The sequence below is a fragment of the Diadema setosum genome, chromosome 22 (genome assembly GCF_964275005.1).
Source record: "Diadema setosum chromosome 22, eeDiaSeto1, whole genome shotgun sequence".
NCBI classification, from domain to species: domain Eukaryota; kingdom Metazoa; phylum Echinodermata; class Echinoidea; order Diadematoida; family Diadematidae; genus Diadema; species Diadema setosum.
This window is the reverse complement of record NC_092706.1, coordinates 14,900,774-14,926,509: the sequence shown is the minus strand read 5'-3', so window position 1 is coordinate 14,926,509 and position 25,736 is coordinate 14,900,774. Positions and strand designations below refer to the sequence as shown.

Here is a 25,736-nt window from a genome sequence, read left to right as displayed (position 1 = left end):
CTCTTGTATATACCGCAAAGCGACCACAGTGGGCAGGTGTGAGCCCACGGAAGAAGTTTGCGCAATATTCGTTCAAGGATTTCTTTGATTTAGCCTGGCCTTGTATCTGTTCCAGTTTTTTCCTGAGAGTGCTTGACTCGCAAAACCTGGAAGAAGTGACTTGTTATTTTTCGTACGTCTGTTTACTTGGAGTCTGTGCAAAAGGATCACCTGAGACTTAGTGGTCAAGCTTTTTGAATTGATAAGATTTGCTCGAAAAGGTGACTGTTTGAAGCCACTATTCATTTGGCAAAAAGCAAATTCAAATTCAGAACTGAAGTGTGCGTGGGGAAGTGTGCACTTTCTTTGAATTGGGTCTGGAGTGGACTGGCGAAAGAGCTTTGCTTCCTTGGGTCATTGTCAAGATCACCATCGGTTGTGCGGCGGATGCTTCTGCCCTTTTCCCCACGAATGATGCGCATGGAGGATAATATTTGAAATCACGTTTTCCACGCCTGCTTCGTTCCGCCAGGGATGACCTCTGCTGCGTACCGCTGTCTAAGAAGACCCCCGACACTCCTCGTATCCGGGAGCGACGATTCCCATGGTGATTGCGCTCTGACCAGATTGCAAAGCACTTCGTCAGACATCTAGTGCCGTCTCCAAATCTCTGGCCGGTTGAGATCTGGAGGAAAAACACGACAAGAGTCCAGCTCTATATAATTTATCTGATGCTGTCCTCATATTTTGTCATGTACAGCCGTGACTTTGTCCCCACATCTATCTAGTCGAAAGGTTTCAGGAGTGATTTGTGGAAAGACAAGTGGAGATAAGCCTTGCTCGTTCTTCAATGGGATCACAAATATTGACATGCGCCGAAATGTTCAGCTGAAGTAAAAAGAAAGAAAAAACAGGAGTCCCTCATCAATCCCTGATGGGAGAGGTGATGAGTTTTATTGGGAAATAAGTGATCAAAACAAGCCGATGTATGGGCAAAGACACGCTGCAAGATAGAGTGAACTGAGCTCTGACATATGATACCAGATACCGCCAGTGAGCACACGATATTTCGGTAGTGACAGGTGGAAGGCTGGGCATATATTACATCCAGTGTTTATTGAATTCATTCTCAGTTTGGATATTTTTCCACAGAGCAGCAAAATGATACTATCTTGAAATCAAACTCTTGGATTAATTCTTGGATCGCTCAAAGACGAGGAAGAGGAATTGATGTGTGTGAAATTGATCGTGGCTATTTTGTCATAAAGTTCCTGTTGGGGGGAAAATACAACAAAACCAAATCATTCATTGTGCTTGGAGAAAAAACATAAAAACCAAATCATTCATTTTGCTCGGAGAAAAAACAACAAAGCCAAATCATCCATTTTGCTCATGATAGAGAGAGGAATTAACTTCACCATGACGACCGTAGGATATGCAGACCCTGTTGCTCACCTAACATTCCCCAATGCCACGCAGAGCGTGATGTCGCCACTTGTCTTAGATTTACAGCGATACCTTCCATGTCTTGTAGGAATAATCTGCGCTTTGGGTTTGCTGTGCAATGGCTTTATCATCCTACTCCTTCTTACGTTTTCTAACATGAAAACTTTGGCCAATACTTTCATTCTCAATCTCGCTCTCGCAGACTTCTTCTTCATGGTGACTTTCCCCTTTCTCGGTCACCAGATGTACAGCGGTCAGTGGATATTCGGCCGTGTGATGTGCAAGATTGTAGTCCCGTATGACACCATGACGCAATTCACCGTGGTGTTTTTCCTGGTTGTGATGGGATTCGATCGATACTTGGCAATATGCCAGCCAATACGTTCCATGCACTACCGTACAATTCGCAACGGTCGCATCGTTAGTTTGTTGGTATGGCTGACCTCTTTTCTTGTGTCTTTACCTGTCTGGATCTACACAGACCAGATTGCTTACAAAGTGGATGGTGGCACAACTGTTAACCTGTGCTTGGCACTGGCCAGGACAAATGACTCCGATGTGAACGGGTTCTATTGGTGGATTATCTACACCATCTTTTTCGACTTCTGTGCGCCTCTGACCATAATCTTTGTCTGTTACTTTCTCATCATCTGGAACCTGTGGCACAGTCCGTTGCAGGACATCCGTAACACGTCGCGGCGTGCCAGTCGCAAGGTGGCCGTGCTCGTCATCTGTATCGTGTTCATCTTCGTGTGCTGCTACCTACCGTTCTTCATCGTTCAGGTTATTCAGAGCAAGCTGGAAGCCACCGACGGACTCTTGATTGCGTACATCATCAGCTGGTTCCTCATGTACAGTCACAGCACCATCAATCCCGTCGTCTACACCATGCTCGGTGAGAACTTTCGCCAGAACCTGCCGCGACTGTGCCGCACCATTTTTCGCCGCCGGAAGACGGCCACGCGCCAGAGCAGTATGCGCACCTCGAGCATGTACCTCCGGCGTTCGAGGAGCTCGCTGAAGTCATCGAACAGTACGGATGGAATGGGGAGAATCCATAGTAATGGATACCTCAGTGTCGGTCCCAAGATTACGGTCACGGCCCAACCGAGGCGATTACCCCTGGAAGATCCTGTGTAGATTCCCTACATCTCCCATCAGAGAACAACTTCACAATGTTGCTTTATAACATTTCTGTATGATATATCATGATGTTATTTCAGTATTTATGCATGATTTGATGTGAATGTTACTGCATTTTTATGAACAAGAATGAACAACTGACAAATTGGGCATTTAGAATATCTCTTTTTTTTTGTGCATGAACAAAGCATTCTTATCTTACTGCAGCCATGAGGGTAAAGCAGTTTGTGTCTGTTTGTAATATAGTACTTGACTCTTGTTGGAGTTTATACTGAATCACCATGAAACTTGTTTGTATTCACTCTATTCAGCTTTTACCAAAACCATGCAATGATGTAAACAGGTGTGTTATATTTCTTCCTCGGAGGGATGGATACGGCAGGATGCCTAGTCAGTGAGAATATTGTCTGCCGTTGGAGTTGTACCCAGTTGTGTTTGTATGACACCTGTGTTGGCAGCGTCGGGCGTTGTTTGTATTGTCGGCAAGGGATGCCGTCAGGGAAACTGAAATGTCACTGAACATTGGGCCGTTTAGGAGAAATATGTGGTCAGTGTATGTGGCAGTGCTGTGGTGCTCTGTGATGTCTGTGGGTGTTACTTGGCAGCTTATATTAAAAGACTCACGCAAGAAGAATGAGCACTCTTGTTTATAGGATATTGAGCACAGAATCGTTCTTTAAATGTTAGTTGATTTTGTAAGCACAAAATGTCGGAAGTTTCCTTGTAACTGATTGTGAATGGGACACTGATTGGTGTCCTATGTGTAAAATCAACAGGAATTTTAAGATTTAGGAGGAAATGGATTAGCTTTCAAAGCCAGTTTGTGTGGAAGGAAAAATCCCTTCTTTTAAAAGTCTCAATTGGAGCATTATGAGAGAAAGTCATTTGGATTATGTGGCTGTTTCTTGCCATGCGGTGCATTTATGCCAAAGAGATTGTTCAAATTTATTGATGATTTTGATTGATTTTATTTTCTGATATAATATTTTTTTTTGGTGATAAGGTACAGAGGTATTCAGGAAATTATATGTATTCATTTTACATTTTGAAGTAATACGCCAAGCCAAAATGGATTAGTGACTTCCAGCGATGAAAACTGTTGGGTGCTCAGCTAACTGAAGAACAAAGATTAATCCATAGAGAATAGCAAGGATTACATATGTCAGTGTTTCAGTCATTGTGGGTGATCTTTATTTTTGCATTCTTCACGTTAGCACTAAAGTGACACGTACTTGAATTGTCACCGCTAGTTCTCTCTCCAAGAAGTCATTAAATGTGCTGCCAATGCCGGGCTCATGAAGTGGGCTAAGGATGTGGCGTTGATTACCCGCCATTTTGCTGATAAACACCTGTGATGGGAACGTGATAGGCAAGGTTCACTGATTAACCAAAAAATTATGACCAATTTTTCAGTGGGTGCAAAGTGCAGACAAAGTCTTTGAGTAGAAGTGTGTACACACTTCAAAAAGTTTTCGATTACAACATGTCAAATACAGAGTATTGATATATCAATAACTAAGCCTGAAAAACTCCATGTACACTGTACCTTGAAGTGTATCAAACGTGTGGTGGTTTGTACGTAGCAATGCCTAGTTCATTACAGTGGTTGAAGAGGGTGTCACACAAGCTGACATGACATGACAGTCAAAATATTGAAAGAACTTTTGTTCAGAGTCATTTCATTGATGATTAAGTACCAATGTCACTGTCTCTTATTGGATGCAATTTCCCCTGTCATCAATTTTACTTCTTTTATTTTCTTTTTTTTTTATGTGAATGTGCAATTGTCAATCTAGTGCCTGTTCCCGTGTACCGTATTACTTTATTTTTCAGTGTGGTTGAGAAAAGTAGGGAACTTATTAAAAATCTGCACTGTATTTGTTTCTCGACACAAGAGTGACATAACTCCTGATGACTATTCTAAAGCTCTGAGAATTTAACTCATTGAGAAAATTGCTTTCCCCTCCTAGCCAATGATTGTTTGTTGTGGCTAGATGTCTAACTCGATGCAAGGTTATGGCAATCTGTTTACTCTTATTTTTCTAGAAAAAACAAAGAAAAGAATGATTTGAAACATCAAAGCTGGGGAAAAAAAAATCTGCAAATGAAATTGTTAAAGGACAAAGAAATCTCAAGTATAATTATCACTACATTTTCTTTTCTCACTCTCTGAGTAAAGGAAGAAGAAGTATATTGAGACTCTGACTAACTGATTCAAAAAAAAAAAAAAATGTGACAAGGAAGGTTGGAATATTGTTCTCACAATGATATTAGATATTGGAACAATATTCCAACATTCCTCCTTAAAAGATCAAATTGAAATATGATGCTGAGTGGAAAGACAATTGTCACAAGTATAACGTATCCAAATTTGGTAGAATATTGAGCAAATATGACCAAGGTGTGCTCAAATGAACGTCAGAAACATTATGTCATGAAATTAAATGCAACTTTTATGATTTCAGATGACGATATGATGACGTCATTCTATTTTTTTCTGAAATGTTGATATGATAGTGTTTTACATAAAGACATACAGACAAACAATCTCTGATTTGGCCTACAATAACATTTATAAGAAACCCTTCCTTGCCAAACATCTCTAGTCCACCAAAGAGGTACTTTACTCTAAATGTCACATCAATCATGGGTCTACGTTCACACCCAGTATTACTTAAATTCAATGAACGATGTATTTCCTGATGCATCTCATTCCAGTGTATTATGTAAAAATGTAGCAAAACAGTGGTGTGTCTAAAGCTCACTCATTTCATTAAATTTCACAAGGATTGACTCTCTGTGAAAACACATCTTGCAGAGTGAACTGTTTTATATCAACCTGACGAAAATATGTGTATTTAGAAGCTTTAAAAAAATGGAAGAAAGGAAAGTGGAAGGACTGTTTTTGTGAATCATAGCTTTGAGCACCTCAAAGTTCCTCCTTCTGATTAGATATGATGGACTTCAGCAAAACTTGCCTTCCCCCACGAGGAAAGCACTCATCTTCAGGTACATGTACCTCAGAATACATTGTTTTTTTCCCCTTGCTAAGAATGTGTCGCAAGTGAAGTTTTGAGGTATTTCAGCTCATGTATTCTGAGCAAGACCCGGCTACGCCAACCATAATGAAATGACTTTCAAACCTATCCCATGGGTGTTGATGCCTTCAAGGGTTAATGTTCACTTTCAGACCAATATTCTAGTTCATGCCTATCATGTCTGATCACATGAGCACCTACTTCTGCTAATCTGTATTGACTCAAATCGAAATTCCTTGTACCCCATCTTCTGTGCAATTAATGGAGTACATGACAGTAATCCAAATTATTCTTGGCGGGCTTATCAGTCATAATTTGTCAGGTTGAAGTATGCGTAAGGCATTTGCCACTCGTAGTCAAATTTAACTGTCATTTTTTGTTTGTTTGTTCTTATTGTGTTCAAAGGGTACTAAGCTTAGAACAGCTAAGAATCAATATAGAGGTGTAGGTTTACCTGTTCCTTTCATCTGTTTGGTTTACTGCGGATTTTATAGCCGCACATGCCTCTGTCCAAGATTTTAGGAGTACAAGATCCAGTTAAATGAGCACCAGACATGGGGAAGGTGCACGCTGTATATTGTTTCATTTTCCCCCTTCCGTGATGTGGTTGGCTTTGGATGGTATTTCATGGTGTATGGAATTTAATGATGTTTGCTCTGTAAATTTGTAGGACCTGCCATTATGTCATGACAAATAGATTCCCTGTGTCAATCACATGTGTTGAATACTTATGATTGGATGTGACATGGTTACCTTACCTGTGTAGGTAAAGGGCTGTATCAGTTATAGATACTCATGACCAGTACAGACGAGGAAGTGCTGAAACAATAACCAAACCTGACTAATGATGGAAGATGGAATTAATTTTAAGTTTTTCTCCACATCTGACTTTTTAGAAGTCCCAGATAGATAAAAGCGTGATGTATTTCTACTCAGACATTAGCCAAACGCTTCTGTTAAATGTTTGATTGTACAACACGAATTTGTCAGAATTTTGCAGACTATTTTAACCTACAAATGTTACAAACAGGCTGAGTTCTCACATATAGGAATGTTTTCCAAACAACCCCTTCTTTCTACCCATTGCTCTGCCAATTTTCTGATTATTTGTTTGCCTGCTCCCTGGTTTTTAATCCTTTAAATTTCAAAATGATTCCCTGCCCCCTGACACAGGATTCACTCAGGAATTGATGATAAGATGACATGTAATGAAACATGGAGACATTTTACTTTGATCTCAGAAACTGAAAATGATAGACACAGTGAGAGAGAGTTATCAGAAGTTTTAGCTTGGCAGTGGATGGGGTAGGTATCGCACGAGTCAGAATGTGAATGAGGAATAAGGAGCTATTTGGTTGTGGTCGTCGGGAGAGATTATCGTGAACTTCCTCTGGATTTGTTGTAAAATGCATTGTTCAGTTATGAATTAGATAGCTTATATCTTGCTTGTCTGCACTAATTTGGATTGATTACAGCCCAAAGTTTTTTACCACCGAAAAAAAACTCCTTGCAAGAGAATAGTTTGTCATGAACCTGCTGGCTCGAGGAAATTCCCACCCAACTTAAAGTTGTATCTAATCGACGGACCATGGGGTGATTTATGGCCCTTCCCTTAGGAGCAATGTAGCGGCTCTATACTGTATTCTCAAACGATGTGTCGGATGATTATGTATTCATGATGAACATAGGAGGAACAATTTGTCTCTCGCTTAATACCCTTGGCATCATTTCAATGCAATGTCACCAACTTTTACAGATTAGTATAAAGTCGTGCCAGAACGTTTGAGAAATATACATCACATGTGAAAAGTTTGACTTTAGCCAACATTGATTTTTGCTCTGGAAATTTGCGTGCGTGGGTGTGAAGAGAGGAGATCAGGGACTCGGAAGTTTTGACTCCTACGGTAGTTTGCCGTCATCATATAGTATATGAAACCAACTCTGCTATTTGGGATGCTCAGAATAATGGGAGGCTTCTACATCATCATTTCAACCATTGTATTCCATCATCATCTTTCATATTTGATTTTTGGGAAAATATCAAGAATTATGGGATGTTTTTGATTTTTTTTTTCAAACTTTTGTTTACTCCTCCGCCTTTCCCACCTGTGGCAAGTTTATCTGTGCAAACTTTCATCATGTTGCAGTGAAGTGCGTCTTTAACACTTGACACTTTTGTGGGGTGTTCAAGATGGAATTTGGGCTTTAAAGACTTTGCAAGTTATGGAGAGGTGCTTCACGTTCCTTTATGCTGTTTGTCGTAGCATCGCCGCTCTCCGAAAGGTCTGTTGGCGAGGGGTAAGATGACGTCAGGGATGGCTTGAGTGGGATGTCCACGCCTTCGAAGAGAGGAGAGTTGGTATTGATCTGTGTGAAAGACAAACATGCCTTCACTTTTGTGCCCTCTGCATCACGATGTTACCGTCAGGGCTCTTCACGAGAAATATTTCATTTCCAGTGTCTTCACCAGAATATCTATCTTGAACCCTGCCCTTCTCATCATAGCAGGAATTACAGGGAAAACAACTTTTGCAAGTCACAGGTATCAGACTGTTGCTTGCTGCTTTATAGAAAGTTTATTGAAAGTGAAAGTGGTTTTTTTTTTCCCTTTACATCTCATGTTCACACTTCTGATACAAACCAGTTACATTGGCAACCATACAGGAGCCAGCATACAGTCGATCACTCTCTATAAGCCTTTGGAGTAACTTTTAGTAATGAAGCCGTTGATATTGGTTGGTGTCATATGGGTTAAATCTTGTCTAGACCATGACTGCCTGTGGTGTTTAGTGACCCAGCGACTGAATGGGTACAATTCAAGCATTATTGATCAGAGCCGTGAATGGAGTTGTTCATTTCTAACTCTCTGGCGTTCTGTCACGAAACCTGCACTTCCTGCATAGTTCGACATTGCACTATTGCACCAATGCAATGGCCCAGATACGCATTGGAGATGCTCTTTAGAAATCCTTTTACAACAGCAACAGCAACAAAGGTGAATAATGATATTCATCTGCGTCAACTTGAGATAGGGTAAGAGTGGGGCAGAGGAGTAGCAGAAAGTGGTCAGTTTCCTTTGCCACTGCTGAAAAGGTCAAGTGTCCAGTGGTCAAACTAGTGACTGGTCCCAAGAAAGGCTCTTTATCAGTCATCCTACAATTACTTCGAGGAATTGACAGCACACACTTTGCAGTTATGTAGAACAATTGGTTACACTCAAATGTCCATTTCACTTTAGACTCACTTTGTGAACTCATCAGAATGATATATGTACCGGTACATCGTAAATCGTAATATGTTTATTCTTTACATAAAGTTTTTGGGATTTCAGTTTGTTTTTGATACATTTGTTCATCAGATGAAAACATCATTGAATAAATTTCTCCATGACAGTTTCCAAAATAGCAGAGCATCACTTTTGGGGAGTTTTGTGCTGGGAAAGTATACCATTTCAGTTCACAAAGGCATTATATTTCATAGATAAATTTTGCTCATATCTATTTGTTATTTGTTTAAGAATAAACCATCAATTTCTGTGAAACAAGAAGTTTCTCGTGCATGAAACTTCTGCAAATTTTGTAAGGAGTTAAGATTGGTGAAAGTCAGGTGCACAAGAAGGTGTTTATCTACACAAAGCATTGGATGCCAGTGGCAGTTCTAAAAGTTTCATGCCATGAAAAAGGCCATCCTGGGTTCCACTTTGTGAAAGTTTCATGCGATGAATGCTTCTGGTTTTGCAGTATTCACATTATGGATAAAACAGCTTGACCATGTTACAGCCTGCATTACAGGCCTTTAATCCTAGTTCCCCCTTTTTTTTTTTTTAAGAATGGCAATTCAGATTTTGTGGTTACCTTGGGGACAGTTACATGGGAGATCCAATCAGCTGCCAATATTTTGGTTGCTTGGTAACTATTCTATGTAGCTTCTGGAAAATGTATTTGTATTTAAGAATGGCCCGGATAAAAAGAGGATTTGCCTCATGCGATGTGATTGGGATGATCATAGCGGAAATTGATGATGGACGGATTGTTTTATTCATGAGAATAAAAAATGTCAAGGTTTTGTAGACACATGGTCTCAGCAGTCGTATCACGGTTCAAGTCCTTTGCTTCGTCATTGTCCTTTTCTTACTTCCGAGGGCCCGTCGGGTGTCGTAGAGTGCTTGAATTGGCCAAGATCCACCGAGAGTCAATGAGTCAGAAATATGGAAGGCGCTCAAAGGTATGAAATTTAGCGAGTGGCGACGGAAATTAGGCACATTTTCGAGGGTCGCTGGGAAATGTCGCGCAGTGATATGCGGGATGTGATGACTGTGCTCTCATGTTTACCTTGAGGTGGTTTCACCAGCTTCCTTTGCTGAATTGAAGAGAGTTCTGATGCGGGAGATGCTTCAAGTGATCTGTTGATGAGCTCACAGAGTGTATAGAGAGAGAGTTAAACTGTGACCATTAAACCACACAACAACCAAGGACAACCACACAAGAAAAAAATACTTGAAAACCACATGTGTCCAATGCCAAAGCTAGACCCTGTAAAGTTGATTTGGAAGAAAAAGAAATTGTGAAAAAGATGATAAAGAGTGTTTTTTTTTCTTCTTATTCTGAAGTGTTCACTTCCTTTAGTCAATTGAATATATTATTGAACCATATGGATTGGCAATTAGTTGAACTTTCTTGAATTGGTACAGTATTGAATTCTTACTTACAGAGAATAGAACTTGTTTGTGCTGATTTCATGATTTCTTGAATAATCAGATACACACAAGGTCTTGTTTGTTTGCAGCACTAGTCCAGAATTTTCTTGAGCTCAACTGCTCTTAGATTGTCTTATATCGAGAGTGAAGGATATCCCGTCATTATGCAGTAATTGGATTTCACACAAATCACTCAAGATCAATTGCAGCATGATGTCTTACTCTCCAATTTTCATGTATTGAGCAATGTTAATACTTCAACATGCCTTGGGCAATGTTAATATTTCAGCGTGCATGGAGCAGTGTTAGTTCAATAATTCAACATGTACTTGCTCGTATTTTAAAAAAGCCTACCCATCGAAGAAACACCGCCAAAGCAACCTTCAGAAAAATCACATCACTCCAGCTATTATAGTTTCGTTTGTGCAAAAAAATGCTACCAGGCCTTTGCACGGCTTTGTGAACATTTAAAGAAATGTCAATTGCTTGTATAAAGATTTCAACAAAATAGTAAGAATTGTGATAAGGAGCCAATAGTGTTCAGATACAAAACCTGCCACCTCTTATTTCCTCATTAATCAATCGGCCGGAGGTTTGATATTTACCATCTAGTGTGTTTGTATTAAACAGCCAGTGAGGACATGGTGTGTCAGAACTTTGTTGTCATGAAGCTCTATCTTCTTTATTATTATCATTATTATTGTTATTATTATTATTATTATTATTATTATTAACAAATGGTTTGTAACATATTCTTAATCTATTAGTTTGTTTGTTTTTTGCAACTGATTGACAAATTGCCCTACATCGACGTAATGACCACTGAATTGATCAGTGTTTTGGTAGTAGCCATGATAAAAGTTGAGTTGTTAAATTCGCGATCGTGGAGTACAGTACCTCGATGTAGGGCAATTTGTCAATCAGTTGCAATGAAAACATCTCGACGGAAGAATTTCATGAATTTGTATAGTTTTTTTTTTTTTTTCTTCTGAGAGAAATCTAATATTCCTCAATATTTCAGCACGGAGGGAGTATGACTTTCTCCATGTCAATTTTCTTTGAGATAAATTAAATGTGGCATGTCGTGGCTATTGAACTGCATCGTTACTTCTCTTAACATCGTCACTTAACATACATGAACTCTGGAATGCTTTACTTTTTTTTTTTAACTCACTGACAAGTTTGATTATGTGAGAATAGTACCAAGGACACATTTTTAATATTCTAAAGGTAATATGCAGGCAGTTTATTTTCACCAAGTGAAAAAGCACAACTCCATTTCAGACCCAGATAGGAAATTCTGCCCCATCTGGCCTTCTCATTTACATGGTGTAGGAAAAGGGCTGCTGTGGAATAAACCTTAAACTACAGTATATTCAATTTGTGGAAGATTTGCACATCAGATCAGATGCATTTTCAAAAGGTTACCAGCTGTCGTTGCACACGGTCACCGTACATGAGGGGATAATTCATGATGTAAGAATATTTTCTTTCCTCTAGAAATAGAAGACTGTACTAGTGGAATGCACCCCTGGCAATCTGGTAGAAGTTAGCATCTGCTACATGCTGACTTTATAAAAAGAAAGAAAAAAGCACCATATTCATTAAGGAATCCAAGGTGATTTGCCACAAAATGTTTGATTGCTCCTTCAAATCATGATTTTGTATTGAGCACTTCCCTAATATTGCAGGACTGTAAAAAGTTGTTATTTTGCGTGAAATTAAATTTTACATTAGCAGTTCATTGCTTTGACATACACTAGCCATTACAAGCATCTCAACTTTTTATGATTTTTTTTTTTATTAATCAGTCTTGTAACTAGTTTTTTAGTACCATAAGGGGTTTATATTTCATTTCATATCTGACTTAATCATAAAAATCAATACTGCATACGCCATATATTTAGCGAGTCTAAATTTTTGCGAATCAAAACTTCCCAATGATTTCGCGAGTTGTTAAATTTGCGATCATGGAGTGCAGTATTGAACGGAGAAAAATGTGTAGGTGCACATGACATTCATATTGGGCTCAGAGTCAATATTTTCTTGTGTCTTTAAAGTCGAGGATAGCACCTGACTCGCGAAATTTGCGAAAATAAAAACCTCACAAAATATTCAGCATATACAGTGTATGAGCACTCTACAGTGTGAAGCACTTTCTATCACATCGTTGGTTCTGGAATCGCGTAGTAGATAGTTTTCCCTGTGGGTTTGGTATTAAGTTTAAATGCAGTTTGCGCATTCCTATGAGACATTTCACTGCTTTGAACCCAGTTTGGTATTCTAATCAATGGCCATGTCAGGCAATCTTTCTGGTTGCCAGGAGAAACCTTTGTTTGAAGTTATACAAAAAATTTGTACAGATTATTGGAGCTGGGCCCTGTTGCATAAAAGTTGAGATCAAACATAAGTGACAAAATCAAGCGTAAGTCTCTGAATATTCAATTCTGATTGGCTGATGCCTGACTTATGTTTGAATTTCTTACTCATGTTGATTGTATCTTTTCTATGCAACAAGGCCCTTGTCTATTGCTCTGAAATACAATTAGATACAAATGTATCTTTAGTTTTGATACTGAAGAAACTAAAAAGGTTAAGACAAGGTATTTGTTGAAAACGGGTTGAACTTAAAGTCTGCCCTGTTGGGGAAGGATGCCACATATCTCTGTCTGCCGGTGAAAGTGTGAAATGTGTTTGAAATACTGGAGTGCACACGTGCAACCTACGCACACACACACATAGAGAATGTGCAGATAGCGCATCCACACTGGGTCCAAACCGGAAAACACTTGTCATTCAATGACCGAAAATCCTGTGGGAAAACAAAGTACTTGTGTTTTTTGGCGGATGTGTGAGACGACGGCAAGCAGAAGTCTCTTCTTTGCCTGGCCACTTGTTCCGTTCGCGTACTGCGTGGCAGAAATCGCCATGTTTGTGACATTTTTGATGCTCTTGTCACTCTTTTTTTTTTTCATTCTCACTGGAGAGGAAACTTAGGTAGTAGAAAAGAGGTCTGCATACAGAGAAACAATCAAATTTGGGGTAGAAATGCTGGAGCGTGATGTTTCTGTTGGAAAAAAAAAAGAATGAAAAAAATGTGCTGACGTAATCTGACCTTTTCTGGCTCATTAGAATCCATATGGTGGCAAATATAATACGAGAGAAAGAAAATCATTTTCATCTGATGGCCCTGAATGCATGTGTGTATGAATTTGAAGCAAACATGCTGAGAATAATTTGATTTAATTCATTAGTGGATGTCAACCAAAGTTGATGTATTTGTTCCAAGGCATTCATGAGGAAGAGATTTTTTTGTTGTTGTTGTTTTGTTGTCACCATTACAGCTGTATTTCCTGGTTAGGAGCTAGCTGTTGAAGAAGAAAGACGCTGTGATATTGCTGTACATTCACTGAGTATCATTCTGTCTGGCTTCGAGCTTTCCTTTATTTCATTGAGATATGTTGCAACCTCATTACAATATGTGTCACTCCTTTTGTGTGTCTTGTGTGAACAGAAGTGCAAAAACAAATTAATTATCAATAAGGTCGCATGAAGGGAAAGAACATTGACAAATGTCAAACATTCATGTACCATGATGCAGTGTTTTAATTGTAGCGTATTTGATGCTACCTTTGAGCTGTCTATTTTGTGGTTTTGGTTTCGCACTTTGTGTAGAGGTAAGAGTGTTGGTTTGTCGATTTTTAGTGGAGGAGAAAAAGGTGATTCATAGTTTACTGGAAGTCAGCAGACTGTAAACAAGTTTTCTTCTTTCTGAAACTTCAGGCTCACAGTGGAATAATTTCGGTAATTGTGGAGGAGATATCAAGCCGGGAGCAAAGAAAGAATGCCTTAGCCTGGATAATTGCGTTAGATGGGAGCTGCAGGGAAATTAGGAATGTATCTTGTCGCGATTGCTTCGATCAATCTCGGATATGAAGCTTTTTCTTGGTTCCTCTCTTAAATCACCTTCAAAAAGTCTGTTTGAATTGTGACGCTTCCGGGCTTAGTAACACAAACATTTATGAGGTACAATTTGCAAACATACTTTTTCTGCTCTTGTCAAGTGTGGAAGCTTGTCACATCCACATTAGTGGGAGTTGCCGACTTCTTTGAATGGCAATGAAAATCAAGTTCTTGACAATGAAATGGACACAAAGTAAAAAAAAAAAGAAAAAAAAAAGATGGTTATACATACTCCCTCATCCTCAAGAATTGACAATTTGTAAATGTTCTTCTGCAAAGAGATAATAAGAAGTTAGAAGTAAATGCTTGGTTCTTGTGTGTATTTTTCCCCAGACTATAGAAGTCATCCATTCTATACGAAAGATAGAAGGACCTCATAATTCCTCCCAGTGGTCATCTTAAGTTGGACGACCACATATGATCCTCATTCCCTTTCACGAGGATTACAAGCTTGAGAAAGAGTCATCCTATTAGTATACAGTACCTCAAGGAATGCTTTACATCGTTCTCTACATGGGAATTGATGCTATACTAGCCAAAGGCATACAGTACACTTAAAAACAAAGAGAACAACCAGGGAGGGATGACAGTATTTGACTAAATAACCAGATTATGACTGTATAACTCACATGTTTCATATGATGGACGGCCTTGGATTAAATGCATTAATTCCCACGCATGTGACCTCTACCGGCTAAGCTCCGCCCCTCACCGCCATTGCATGCAAATCGGTAATGACTCTGGAAAGCCTTGTTGACCTTTTAAACAGATAAAACTGAGTGGTCTCTGAACATCACTCTATCTTAATCTTTGCCATGATCTTATGTACCCAGTACCACCACCTATATTTTTAGGTATTTTGTAGATAGAGAGTGAAGGTAACTGTGTTATTCTAAACGGTAGGTTATACCATCATCATGAGGAATAATCCTACTTTACGTTAGTAGTAATCATGGAATTTCTACTGTCTTCAGAGAGTTTCAAAGTACAGGTTTTATTTATCTGACGATTCAAAGCCTTTTGGCATCTGATATTCTCCAGTCACTCAATCATTAGCGCCTAAAATCGAGTTCTGTATTTCATTCCGCAGACATTGTCCTAACTTGTGGTTCATGGTTAATCAGTTTGAGGTTGTTATTTCTATGAAAGTAACATGCTAGGTATGTGGATGTGTATGTTTGTCTATGCAATTTGATTTATTCATCGAACTGTGGACCCAATAGGCCTTGTGCGGATAATATATCTGAGAAAACTAACATTTTCAAACAAGTTACATGTATTCATTGTTCTAAAAAAGAAACAAACCCTGTGATGTTATTGCCATAAATTCAAAGGCTTCGGCTCATGTGAAGAACAGATCTGACAAACTACGAGGCAAAAATTTTGTCAAGTCGTTTGTTTATTCTTAAATCCTACTGCTATGAAAATATCTCGTATGGATGAGTTGGACATATGATACTGGTGTTTTTGACGTGACTTTGGCATTTTGGAGGTTTGGCGTGCGGTGCTGTCAGCTCACCGTTCGCCATCTGCTTCATTGGTGACTTTATTGCAAGGCACATCATCAGATATCCATTACCTGATGATGCGTATAATCTTGGGGGTGTTGTGGTCTTTTTCTTCTTTTTTTTTTCCGAGCGAGGGAGGTATCGCAGGAAGTAGATTAAAAGATGCTGGTCACGTTACTCTGTGCAATTATCAAATTAGAAAGAGAGTATCCAGCGACCATCCCATTCGATCAAGATCTCCAGCTGAAATCTGAGACTCTTTTCCAAGAAAGTGTGGTTAGTCCCTTAATTTGAGTTTGCCATGATATACAAAGATATGAGTGATTAGGAGAAACATGTTTGTAGAAGTTTCACAGAGATACCAGTACCATGCAGCAGGAGCAAGACAACATTGTTTTTTCCTGACATAACCCCCCCCCCCAAAAAAAAAAAAAAAAAAAAAAATCATATGCAAATGTAGTAACACTTTGCAGAAATCTTGAAACAACAGCCACAGGAGATTAGAATACATCACAAGTAGCAACACCACCACCACTGTTATCACCACCGCTGCAACCACCATCAGCAGCAGCACTGGGATGAGCAATATCTATAATGTACATGTAGCTACCAACAGATGATGGCAGTACTGCACTAGCGATGGTAGCGGAGAGAGCAACAGTTGTAGAATTTGCAACAATCTTGCCAGTTTTGCAACAATTAAGAAGTAGGATCGAGGTCTCGCTGCTGTAAAGTGTTCTATCATGATAATCACGTGTATGTCGCTGATTAGTTCTTGCATCTGTAGGTCTTACTGCTGTAAGACGCTCTATCATGATAATAACTTTATGTCGCTGATCAGTTCTTACACTGGGTAAGAGAAGTTGGCTGGATTTTCAGGGAATTTCCCTGTCCCTCTAGTCATGCGAGCTTAGCCTCCTTGAGTTGTCAAGTATGAGCATGAAGGGCATTAGCATAGTAAAGGGAGTGTGAAGTATACTGCCTTCTTGTTCTAAACTGAGATTGTATGCTCTTCGGTTCTAGACCACAATTTTCCCCTCGACAATTACCCCACACCCTTCCTCTGACCCTAACCCTAATTCTAATCCTAAATCCCACCCTAACCCGAACCCAAACTACAACCCTTGACCTAACCATAACCTTAATCTTTACGCTAATCCTATTACCAGCGGGTATGGGGGGGGGGGGGGGGTAATTGTCCTGATACAGAAGAACAGTAGTGACAGGACTTATATGGACCATATAAAAAAAAAAGTTTTGTTGCTTTCAAGAGACATGGAACTGTAGTAGAATACACCAAAGAAGATTGACATTAAACAGGGAAGAAGAAAAGAAGTGTAATATGCACTGTAGTGCAGTGCTAGAATCTGCTTTATATAAGATAACATTCTGTCAATCAAGAGTATGAAGAAAACACTTTTTAAGCAGGAAGCGTAGTTTGTTGTACTATGAAATTTCTGGTCTTTAATGGCTGCAAGAAAATCATTAGGAATTGAGTTTCACGAGAGAGCCCTGTACTGGCCTCTCAATTTGCCTTTACATGTATAGGTTGTTGACAAAGAAGTTTTGATTAGAGAGAGAATAGATGAGACTTGACTGCTTATTTATCGCGAAGATTACAACCCAAATCCCCTAAGATTCTCGGAATCTGTGGAATACAGAAATAAGTAATGAAATTGGACATGAAGTTACATAGAATATGACACAGTCAGGCTGTAGATAAAATTTCTGTTGTTTTGTTCTCCATTTACCTGTAGAAGCAAACTCATTGACCTTTCTCTTTACTTCCTTCTTTACAAGGCCTCAAATACAAGCATTGTGCTGTATATGCTGGATTGGAAACACTAATCCCCAGCAACCTGTTGATTTGAAACAAACTATGTACGATTCTATCTGTTGGGTTTAATTATTTGTACTCTCATCTATATATTTGTAGTTTTCATTTTATAGCATTTATGTGAGGTGTGTATTCTAGTCAATCGAGAGTTTTCAAGGGAAGTAATAAGACAGCGAAGAAAATGATGTGACTGGAAAAGCTTGTGATACATGATATCAACCATGAACTCATGTAAAGTGAGGTTATGCTGCACGTCAGCAACAAGTCTCCTACACAATTATGGCTCGTTCGAGAGCTAGCATTTCATTGATTTTGTGTCAGGTTGATGCTAGGGGTTTGTTTGTTGTTGTTTTTTTTTGTCCCCACGGAATAGGTCAAACCCCTGCAAAAGGCACAGAAGGGTTTCCGTGTTGGTTCAGAGAATTTGCTGTTTAATTTGGAGACTAAATTCAGGGAACAAGCCGAAGTTCCCCCTGTGATGCTTGCTTCACAATTTCTCAGCTTGGAAGTATATGTCTATTCCATAGGAGAGTATTCTGTACATCCTACATATTCAAGCCATGAAATTCTGTTTTGTGTCTTTTGCCGAGATCTCTTTGAGTCTTTTTCACAAGAGAAGTTGTCCGTAATTAGATAAAATCATAATGAACTGTGTCAATAAGGTGGCTATTCTTATAGAAATGATATACCATGATATGGTTGCATTGATCCACATAGAACATTCTGTTTTGTTATTGTTGTTTTTTTATGACATCATTAAAGATGGAGTCACTGGGTCTGGTTGCCATGGGAATTGATTCATTTTTAGTGATTGACCTGGATAAAAATAATGTGTGATGTCAAGACTGTAACTGCCACCAATTTGCAGGCCCGTTTTTCATCGTCTCTCCAAAATGAATATTGAACAGAATTATTGCATAATGGTGCGCATCCCACAAAAGTTTTCACAAATGTGTCACAAGTTTATGCTCCGTGAAGAAAACATGAATTACACTGAATTGCGTGCAAGGGAAAATATGGAGCAATGATTCAAGTCTGCAGCATTGTTGATGAAATACAGTGCAGTTTTGATGTCACACAAAAGAAAAACTTTGTCTTCTTGAAAGTGAGGAGATTTTTGTTTTTATGTGGCAGGCTGTAAGAGCATCTTTTTTTTTTAAACATTACTGAAGCAGGATTGTTTGTCATAAAAGAGTTGTATTTGACTGTAAGAACTAAGATTGGCATGAATCATAATGAAGTGTCCCACTCTTCTTGAAACAGAAGAATCTGCGTGCATTTCTTGCATAGGGCCAAAGGACAAATTTACATTCATTGAAACACTTAGCAAAAAAAAAAAAAATCAGTTTTCACAGAAAGTTTAGTACCCCATGGGTCTTCATTGTGTCACTCGGGGGGGGGGGGGGGGGGGGGGGGGTGCAACTAAAATGAATGGCCAGCATTCATGGTCCTCTCTCTCTATGAATGTACCCATTCACCTTCACTCTTTGTTGCCGTCTTGTGTTTTTGCTTGTTTTCTTTTTCATCATGGAGTTACCAGTCATTTCTGCTCTTCATTCTTGTATTGGTGTTAGTGTAATCATTTCCCCCACCCTCTGGATGGAACGTATTAGGTTCGATGAAATCAATAACAGATGCACCCACAGGCGATGGAAATACCCCCCTCCTGCCCCCACAATAAGTCCAAACGACAACAAAACTTCCATTTCCTAAAATTATGGCATGTAAAAAACACAGAAGACAGAAATCAAAGAGAAAAAATATTCTCACAGGAATTACAGAGAATTGTTGATACATCCGTGTGTCTATGGGGCCGGGGAGTGTGTATTGATTTAGGCGATGCTCTGTGAGCAAAGCTGATATAGATTTGTGGAAAATGAAACCCGCCAGGATTTTGACTGTCCTGACATCTCGCACGACGTTGATCTCATTCTTCCATTGTTTCATGGTGAGACAATCAAAATGTGAGGACAGGATGTGCCATTATATCTATCTATCTATCTATCTATATATTATATGTATATATATATATATATATATATAATGGTATTATTATCCGCGTGTTGGAATAAGAGCATGAAGACGATGAAGACAAACAAGAGTGTTACCCTGAGGAAGATCCGTGCAAGGGTCGAAAATTTGGTTTACAAATAAATGAAGTTGGATTCTAATGCATTATGTCAACTTGTTTGTCTTCATCGTCTTTATATATATATATATATATATATATATATATATATATATATATATATATATATATACGTGGATATCATTTCCTCTTTCATTTTTTGCTTTGTCTTTTGTCTCCCCTTCCCCCTCCCTCGAAGAACAAATATTCGGGGTAAAATCTTGCCTCCATTGCTCCTGCGAAATGAAAACCTCAGAGATCTTGTATGTTAGATGAAAGGAATGTAGTTTGCAATGTGTAGTTACCTTGACACATTAATGTTAGGAATGAGAGATTTAATTAGAAATGAAGTCAATAAATAATTCATATTCAAATGCAAATTCTTATTCAAATTCAAATTTAGATTTAAATTCAAATTAAAATCAAAATCCAATTCAAACGAAATTTTACTCCCAATATTGCAAATTCTTTCAAATACATCAATTACGACAAGCCAATGTAATACAAAATATATAAGCATTCATTTGAATGTGGAAAATATGAACCCTCTATTTGATATTAGATTTAGTCCTAATGAATATCCTTGATTTTTCTTGGGGTTTTATATGAATTCCCATAATATTGTTTTTGCTCTTTGAAAGGTACAGAATGGCATATTTCTGAAATGAGCATTTCACCCTAATCATGAATGAGTTGCAGTTTGACAATAACATTAAGAGCTCTGTTTGAATACTCCCAACGGTAATGTTTTGCTCAGATATGGGGGGGGGGGGGGCACAGCATTATAGAATATAAAAGTGATGTCACAGTTTTCTGTCCGTGCTTTGGTTGGAACCAAGTGAGCACATTAACACTCAATCCAGTTAGGCTGCTTGGAACAAGTTCCCACAGCAATGACTGGCTATGACATCACGCTTTAGTACTCTATGGATCTACAACAGTGTACAAACTGATGACTGAAAAAAAATGCAGAGACTCCAACTCTCCCGTTTTCGACGGGAGATCTCCCGCCGAAAACCCATTTTTGCAAAATCTCCCGTTCTCCCGTTTGAGATTTAATTTCTCCCGCCCTGGCTCTGTGTCTCCCGTTGGAAAGGATTTCTTACTTATTGCTATTGTATGTTGAAAAAATAAGCCTTAGATAACACCAGAGGGCATCTAGAACCCTAGAAATTTCGCGCTTCGCACACATCAACTTGGAGTCTCCCGTTTGCTAGGGGTTTCAGGCGGGAGAATCTCCAGATCAGAAGGTGCTATGGGTTGGAGTCTCTGAAAATGTGGTATTGCAGTTACCATAGCAACATTTTCAAAATCCAGGAAACTGATCAACTGTTTTCACCGGTTTCCAGTTTACCAAGCAATTATTTTTACCATACCTTGGGCCACTGACCAGGTCTTTAGTTTAAGGTTACGGAAGGACATGAATATTGGATGAGGTAGGTTTTGGTTGCCATGTCCATAGGCCCTGCTCCCTGCAGGTTTGGTTGTGTTTGGGGAATTTGGTTGAAGGCAGTATGATGGGATGATTGAAAAAGTCTTGTTTCATCAAGAAAAGGGTAGTGATGGTGATGGTGTGGTGGTGGTGGTGGTGGAAGGGGGGGGGGCAGTTATTGTCAAGGTCATTATGGAAATAGGAATAAAGGAAGAGCCATGCAGGCTGAGTGCATTAGAGAAGGTTGGATCTTCTTTCAATTCAATTATGTTTGGTTCACAAACAGATTTGCCTCTGCATTCAGGCGGTTCCGCCGTGGTAATGTTTTTCGCTTATCGGATAACCGCACTACTCAGCTGTGGAGAAAGAGGATGAAACCCGACCCTGATGAGGCTTCGGGCCGCAATAATTTCGGCATTGGTAATTCATTGAACGGCATATGATATTACAAAGCAAACCAAACAAAACGACATTAGCTAGTGGTAAGAAGGATGAAGGAATGGCCCTCCTGAAGTTTAGTTACGTATCAAATGCCCATGGTTAGTGACCCCGTGATGCATGAATAATGTCGCACTGAGGTTCCAGCGTGGAACAGCTGCTGATTGAAGTATTGTTGCTTCTGTTACTCTTCATTGTCTACAAGATTGTACTTGGATTAAATTGTCTCAGCCTGGGGAGTAGAGGCAGGACAACATTAAGGGCAGTGGTATCAGAGGAAATGCAAGCAAACTGACACTTCACCTATGACAACATTTATACTTAAACCTCTACTTCTGCATTTACACTGTACAACCTGTGGTGCTGCTACTGCTTATACAACTACAACAGTACTATTAAAACTACACTACTTCTACTGCTACTACTACTATACCTACTACTGTTATTACTACTACCTACTACTACTACTGCTACTACTACTAATACTACCACTGCTTCTACAACTAGTGTTACAAAATCTGCTACTACTGCTATTCTTACTAATATTACTGCTATTACTACTTTTATTACTACTACTACTACTACTACTTCTACTTTACCACCGCCACTGCTACTACTACTGCTGTTTCTAACAGTACTATCACTACTACAAGTATTGCTGCTGCTGCTGCTACTACTACTACTACTACTATTACTACTACTGATACTACTACTACTACTACTACTACTACTACTACTACTACTACTACTACCACTACTACTACTACAAGTACTACTTTTACTTCTACTGTGTCACCTAAGTATAGTTCTGCAGAATCTGTACAGGAAAGAAAACAGCCAGTATCTCTCAAAAAAAAAACGCTCTAAAATTACATTGTTATGCTACCACTTTTACACTAGCCAAATCTACCAACCAATTTCTAATACTACTGCTACCGTACTTTTCTTCTACTACGATTGCATCTACTGTTATGATTGCCACGACTGCAATTACCAGTGTTACTTTTACTACACACTACTAATATGACCAAAATTGATATTTTCTTTAATTTGCTTACATACTTGTTACTTTTCCAATTTGACTACTATAATACTACTATTGTTTTGACATCTATTATTCACTCTAACTGCTTTCCTTGTCACTACAACAAAGTTTTACTATATTTGCCATTCCAACTAACATGATTCAAGTAGCTACAACTGCTACTACAGCATCTACTAGTACTGCCACTACCACTGCTATTGCATGGAGACTATTACGGTTTATACTACTGTTAATAATACTACTTGTGCTGCAACTACTATAGCAAGTTCTGTAGTTGCTAGTTTTGAGACACCTTTGCTATTTCTTATTCCCAAATGAGGTGTAATGTTAAGTTTAAACATCCAGTAATTTTGGCACCCAGCTTTTACAAACCAATTTAGAAAAAAAAACAAAAACAAAAACAAAACTATAAAGCCATACAAAAAGCAAAGGGCATTGCTTCTTCTAATAGTTTCTGGTTGTGACTTTTAAATAGCTTTTTAGTTGGATTATGATTTTGTACTGCTGTGCTCGAATTTATCTGAATGAAAAACATGATTGAAAAAAAAAAATAGTACATCTCAGAGGCATTCCCTGATAAAACAAGACTGACATTCAGTTCCACACTGGGTAAAACTCATGTATGTAGCAGATGTTTTTATTTGCACTATATCAGTCTTTGTGTCTTGTTATTCAGCCTTGTTACGTTGTATGTGATACAATGAAAACTTGAGTGTATGGTTTGTTTTGTAGCTGTCATGTTTTCTGCAATTTCACACTGATTGTGTACATAGTATGACAATTTTTTTTTAAAGAATGCAAAATGTGAAGAATGTAATTTGGATAGTTTTACAAATCCACTTGCCTGTGACAACTAAAACATGCAGTTGGGCTAGCAAAATAAATGAGTATTTACTTATTTAAAAAAAAAAAAAATATGGAGCCCTGTTCCCCCTATGTAGGGTGACTAAAATCTTTTCTTGTTTGTTTTTTTTTTGAATGATTTTTTAACTCTATACAGAAAGTTATTTAACTATTTGTTTTCTTGTTTTTAAATGTACACAGCCCAATTTTCAAAATACGTTCACCAATGAGCATTTTTTTTTTTTCAGGCTAGATACCACAAGAAAGTGACCGAAAAACATCTTCACACTGTGACTTCAAGGTTACGGGAGGTTACGCTATTTGGGAGTTTTGGAGCATATGCATAAAAGGGAAGGGTCACAAGAAACTAGAGCTCTGCTATACATCACAAACACAAAGTTGATATTCTATGGCTGGCTGGAATGGCCTTCTCTGCAAAGCAGAGGACCTAGATCTTGAACCGTTTCTTGCTTAGAGTTTTTTTATATTTTTTTTATTTGTTGTTGTTGTTTTGGTTTTGTTTGTATTTTTTTTTAGTTTAGTAATTTTCACCATAACAAATACACTTTTTTTGTTGTTGAAGTGACAAACTCTTATATGTCCCCTTTTAATGGTCCTTGTTTATAACATTTTTTTTTTTTATTTTTTGTTTGTTTGTAGATCAGGTTTGTTGTGTTTAGAGTTGTTTGAAGATCAGGTTTGTTGTGTTTAGAGTTGTTTGAAGGTCTTTAAATCAGGTTATTTTTTTTTGTGTGTGTGGCACTGAGTTCATGTTTGTGCAATGGTATTCTTTAAATTGATGTGAGCAAATTTTTACGTCAACATTAAAGGAATGGATGCAGTTGTGTCCTGTGTAAATATTATCGTGTTCAACCACCTAGCATATCAAATCATTGCATTTGTCTAGTGTATTTAAGAATGACAAGAATGTGCCTATCGTATGAATGGGAAGGAGAAATGGGAACAAATACATGTTGTGTGCTGACAGCCAGAATAGTGTGAATACTCAACATAAACTTTGGAGTTAATGCTCTTTGGTTCTCAACTGACTTGTGTGTGGGTTCTACATAATGATTTTGGTTAACAGATATATACATATTTGTATTGATTTCACTAGCTCAGAAGCAGAAGGGTGTTATTTGTACTGGTGTCACCAGCTCAGGAGCAAAAAAGTGTTACTGCCATTCAACAGATATAAAGTAGATGACCTCAAAATTATTCAAATAATGTAATACTGTGCCCTTTTCATGACCATGATAATCAGAAGCGATATCAAAATATTGGAAATACAGTTGTCACATATTTGGATACATGAAAATGAAGCAGACAAAAAAAAAAATGTTGAAAATTGTGGCTTCAAATTTTCATGTGAACATTCTTCCAAAAAAGGAGAAACTGTCCTTTCTCTATTAAAGTGAAATTCATCAATGAGAAAAACCCAAGTATCATATATGGATTGATTTTGTACATGAAATAGCAAAAAAGGATATTCCTGAAGGGTAAGATGTCAAATCTTTGAATTATTGAACATGGCATTGTGATTTAGGGAAACTGAAAATGAAGAACTTTACGGTTCATTGTACTGCCTGGTAGAGTTTAGCCTATCCTCATGAATTTTCATAGTCGTCATTTGATTCAGGTCTGAATAAGGCATGACATCCCTGCCATGTTAGGACATACCCATGGGCCCCCATGTGAAAAAAACAAAACCCTAAACTTTCAATTATGGACTGTCCATTGCCATAGCGATGGATAAGAAAACTCCAACATTAGAAGTTGTAAGAAGAATCTATGACATTCCAAGAGTGTGAACTTTGCTGGTATTGTGTTGAAAGTTGTGCGGAAGTAAGAATACTATAATTCCACTGTATTCCCTGGCAGTGGCTTCTGTAGGCAATGCCGACAAACTTGCTCTTGTGAGGACATCATGGTCACATTGTCGATGTATAAAGTGTCTATACCTAATATATCATCTGTATATTTGTGGTGTACTTTGTGAAGTATGTGATGAATATTCATAAGACATCGATTTTGTTTCTTTCTTTCTCTTTTCCTAAGTCCATAGAGTGCTGACTCGAATGTATATATAATATATATATATATAATCCTACAGCATGTATTGCTCGGAATAAATTCTGTCTCTTATAACTTTTGCGTGGGTATGTGTGATATGTTCACATCTTGATAAGATTAGACAACAGTGATACTTTATCGGAACCTAGCGGTAAGTGTTTTGAGCG

The 25,736-nt window shown here is 38.4% G+C and overlaps 2 protein-coding genes across 2 annotated transcripts in view; both read left to right on the top strand.

Moving 5' to 3' along the window:
• Positions 1–25,736, top strand: part of LOC140245447 (uncharacterized) — a 302,226-nt gene that overhangs the window by 141,934 nt on the left and 134,556 nt on the right. The gene's annotated exons all lie outside the window — the stretch shown is intronic.
• Positions 1,372–2,565, top strand: LOC140245452 (melanin-concentrating hormone receptor 2-like). The gene has a single exon (XM_072325029.1). It carries the CDS (start codon positions 1,372–1,374, stop codon positions 2,563–2,565), a length of 1,194 nt encoding a protein of 397 aa, XP_072181130.1.

Bases quoted from the DNA above. Each gene is read 5' to 3' on its own strand.
- LOC140245452 (XM_072325029.1), top strand. From the start codon at position 1,372: ATGATAGAGAGAGGAATTAACTTCACCATGACGACCGTAGGATATGCA.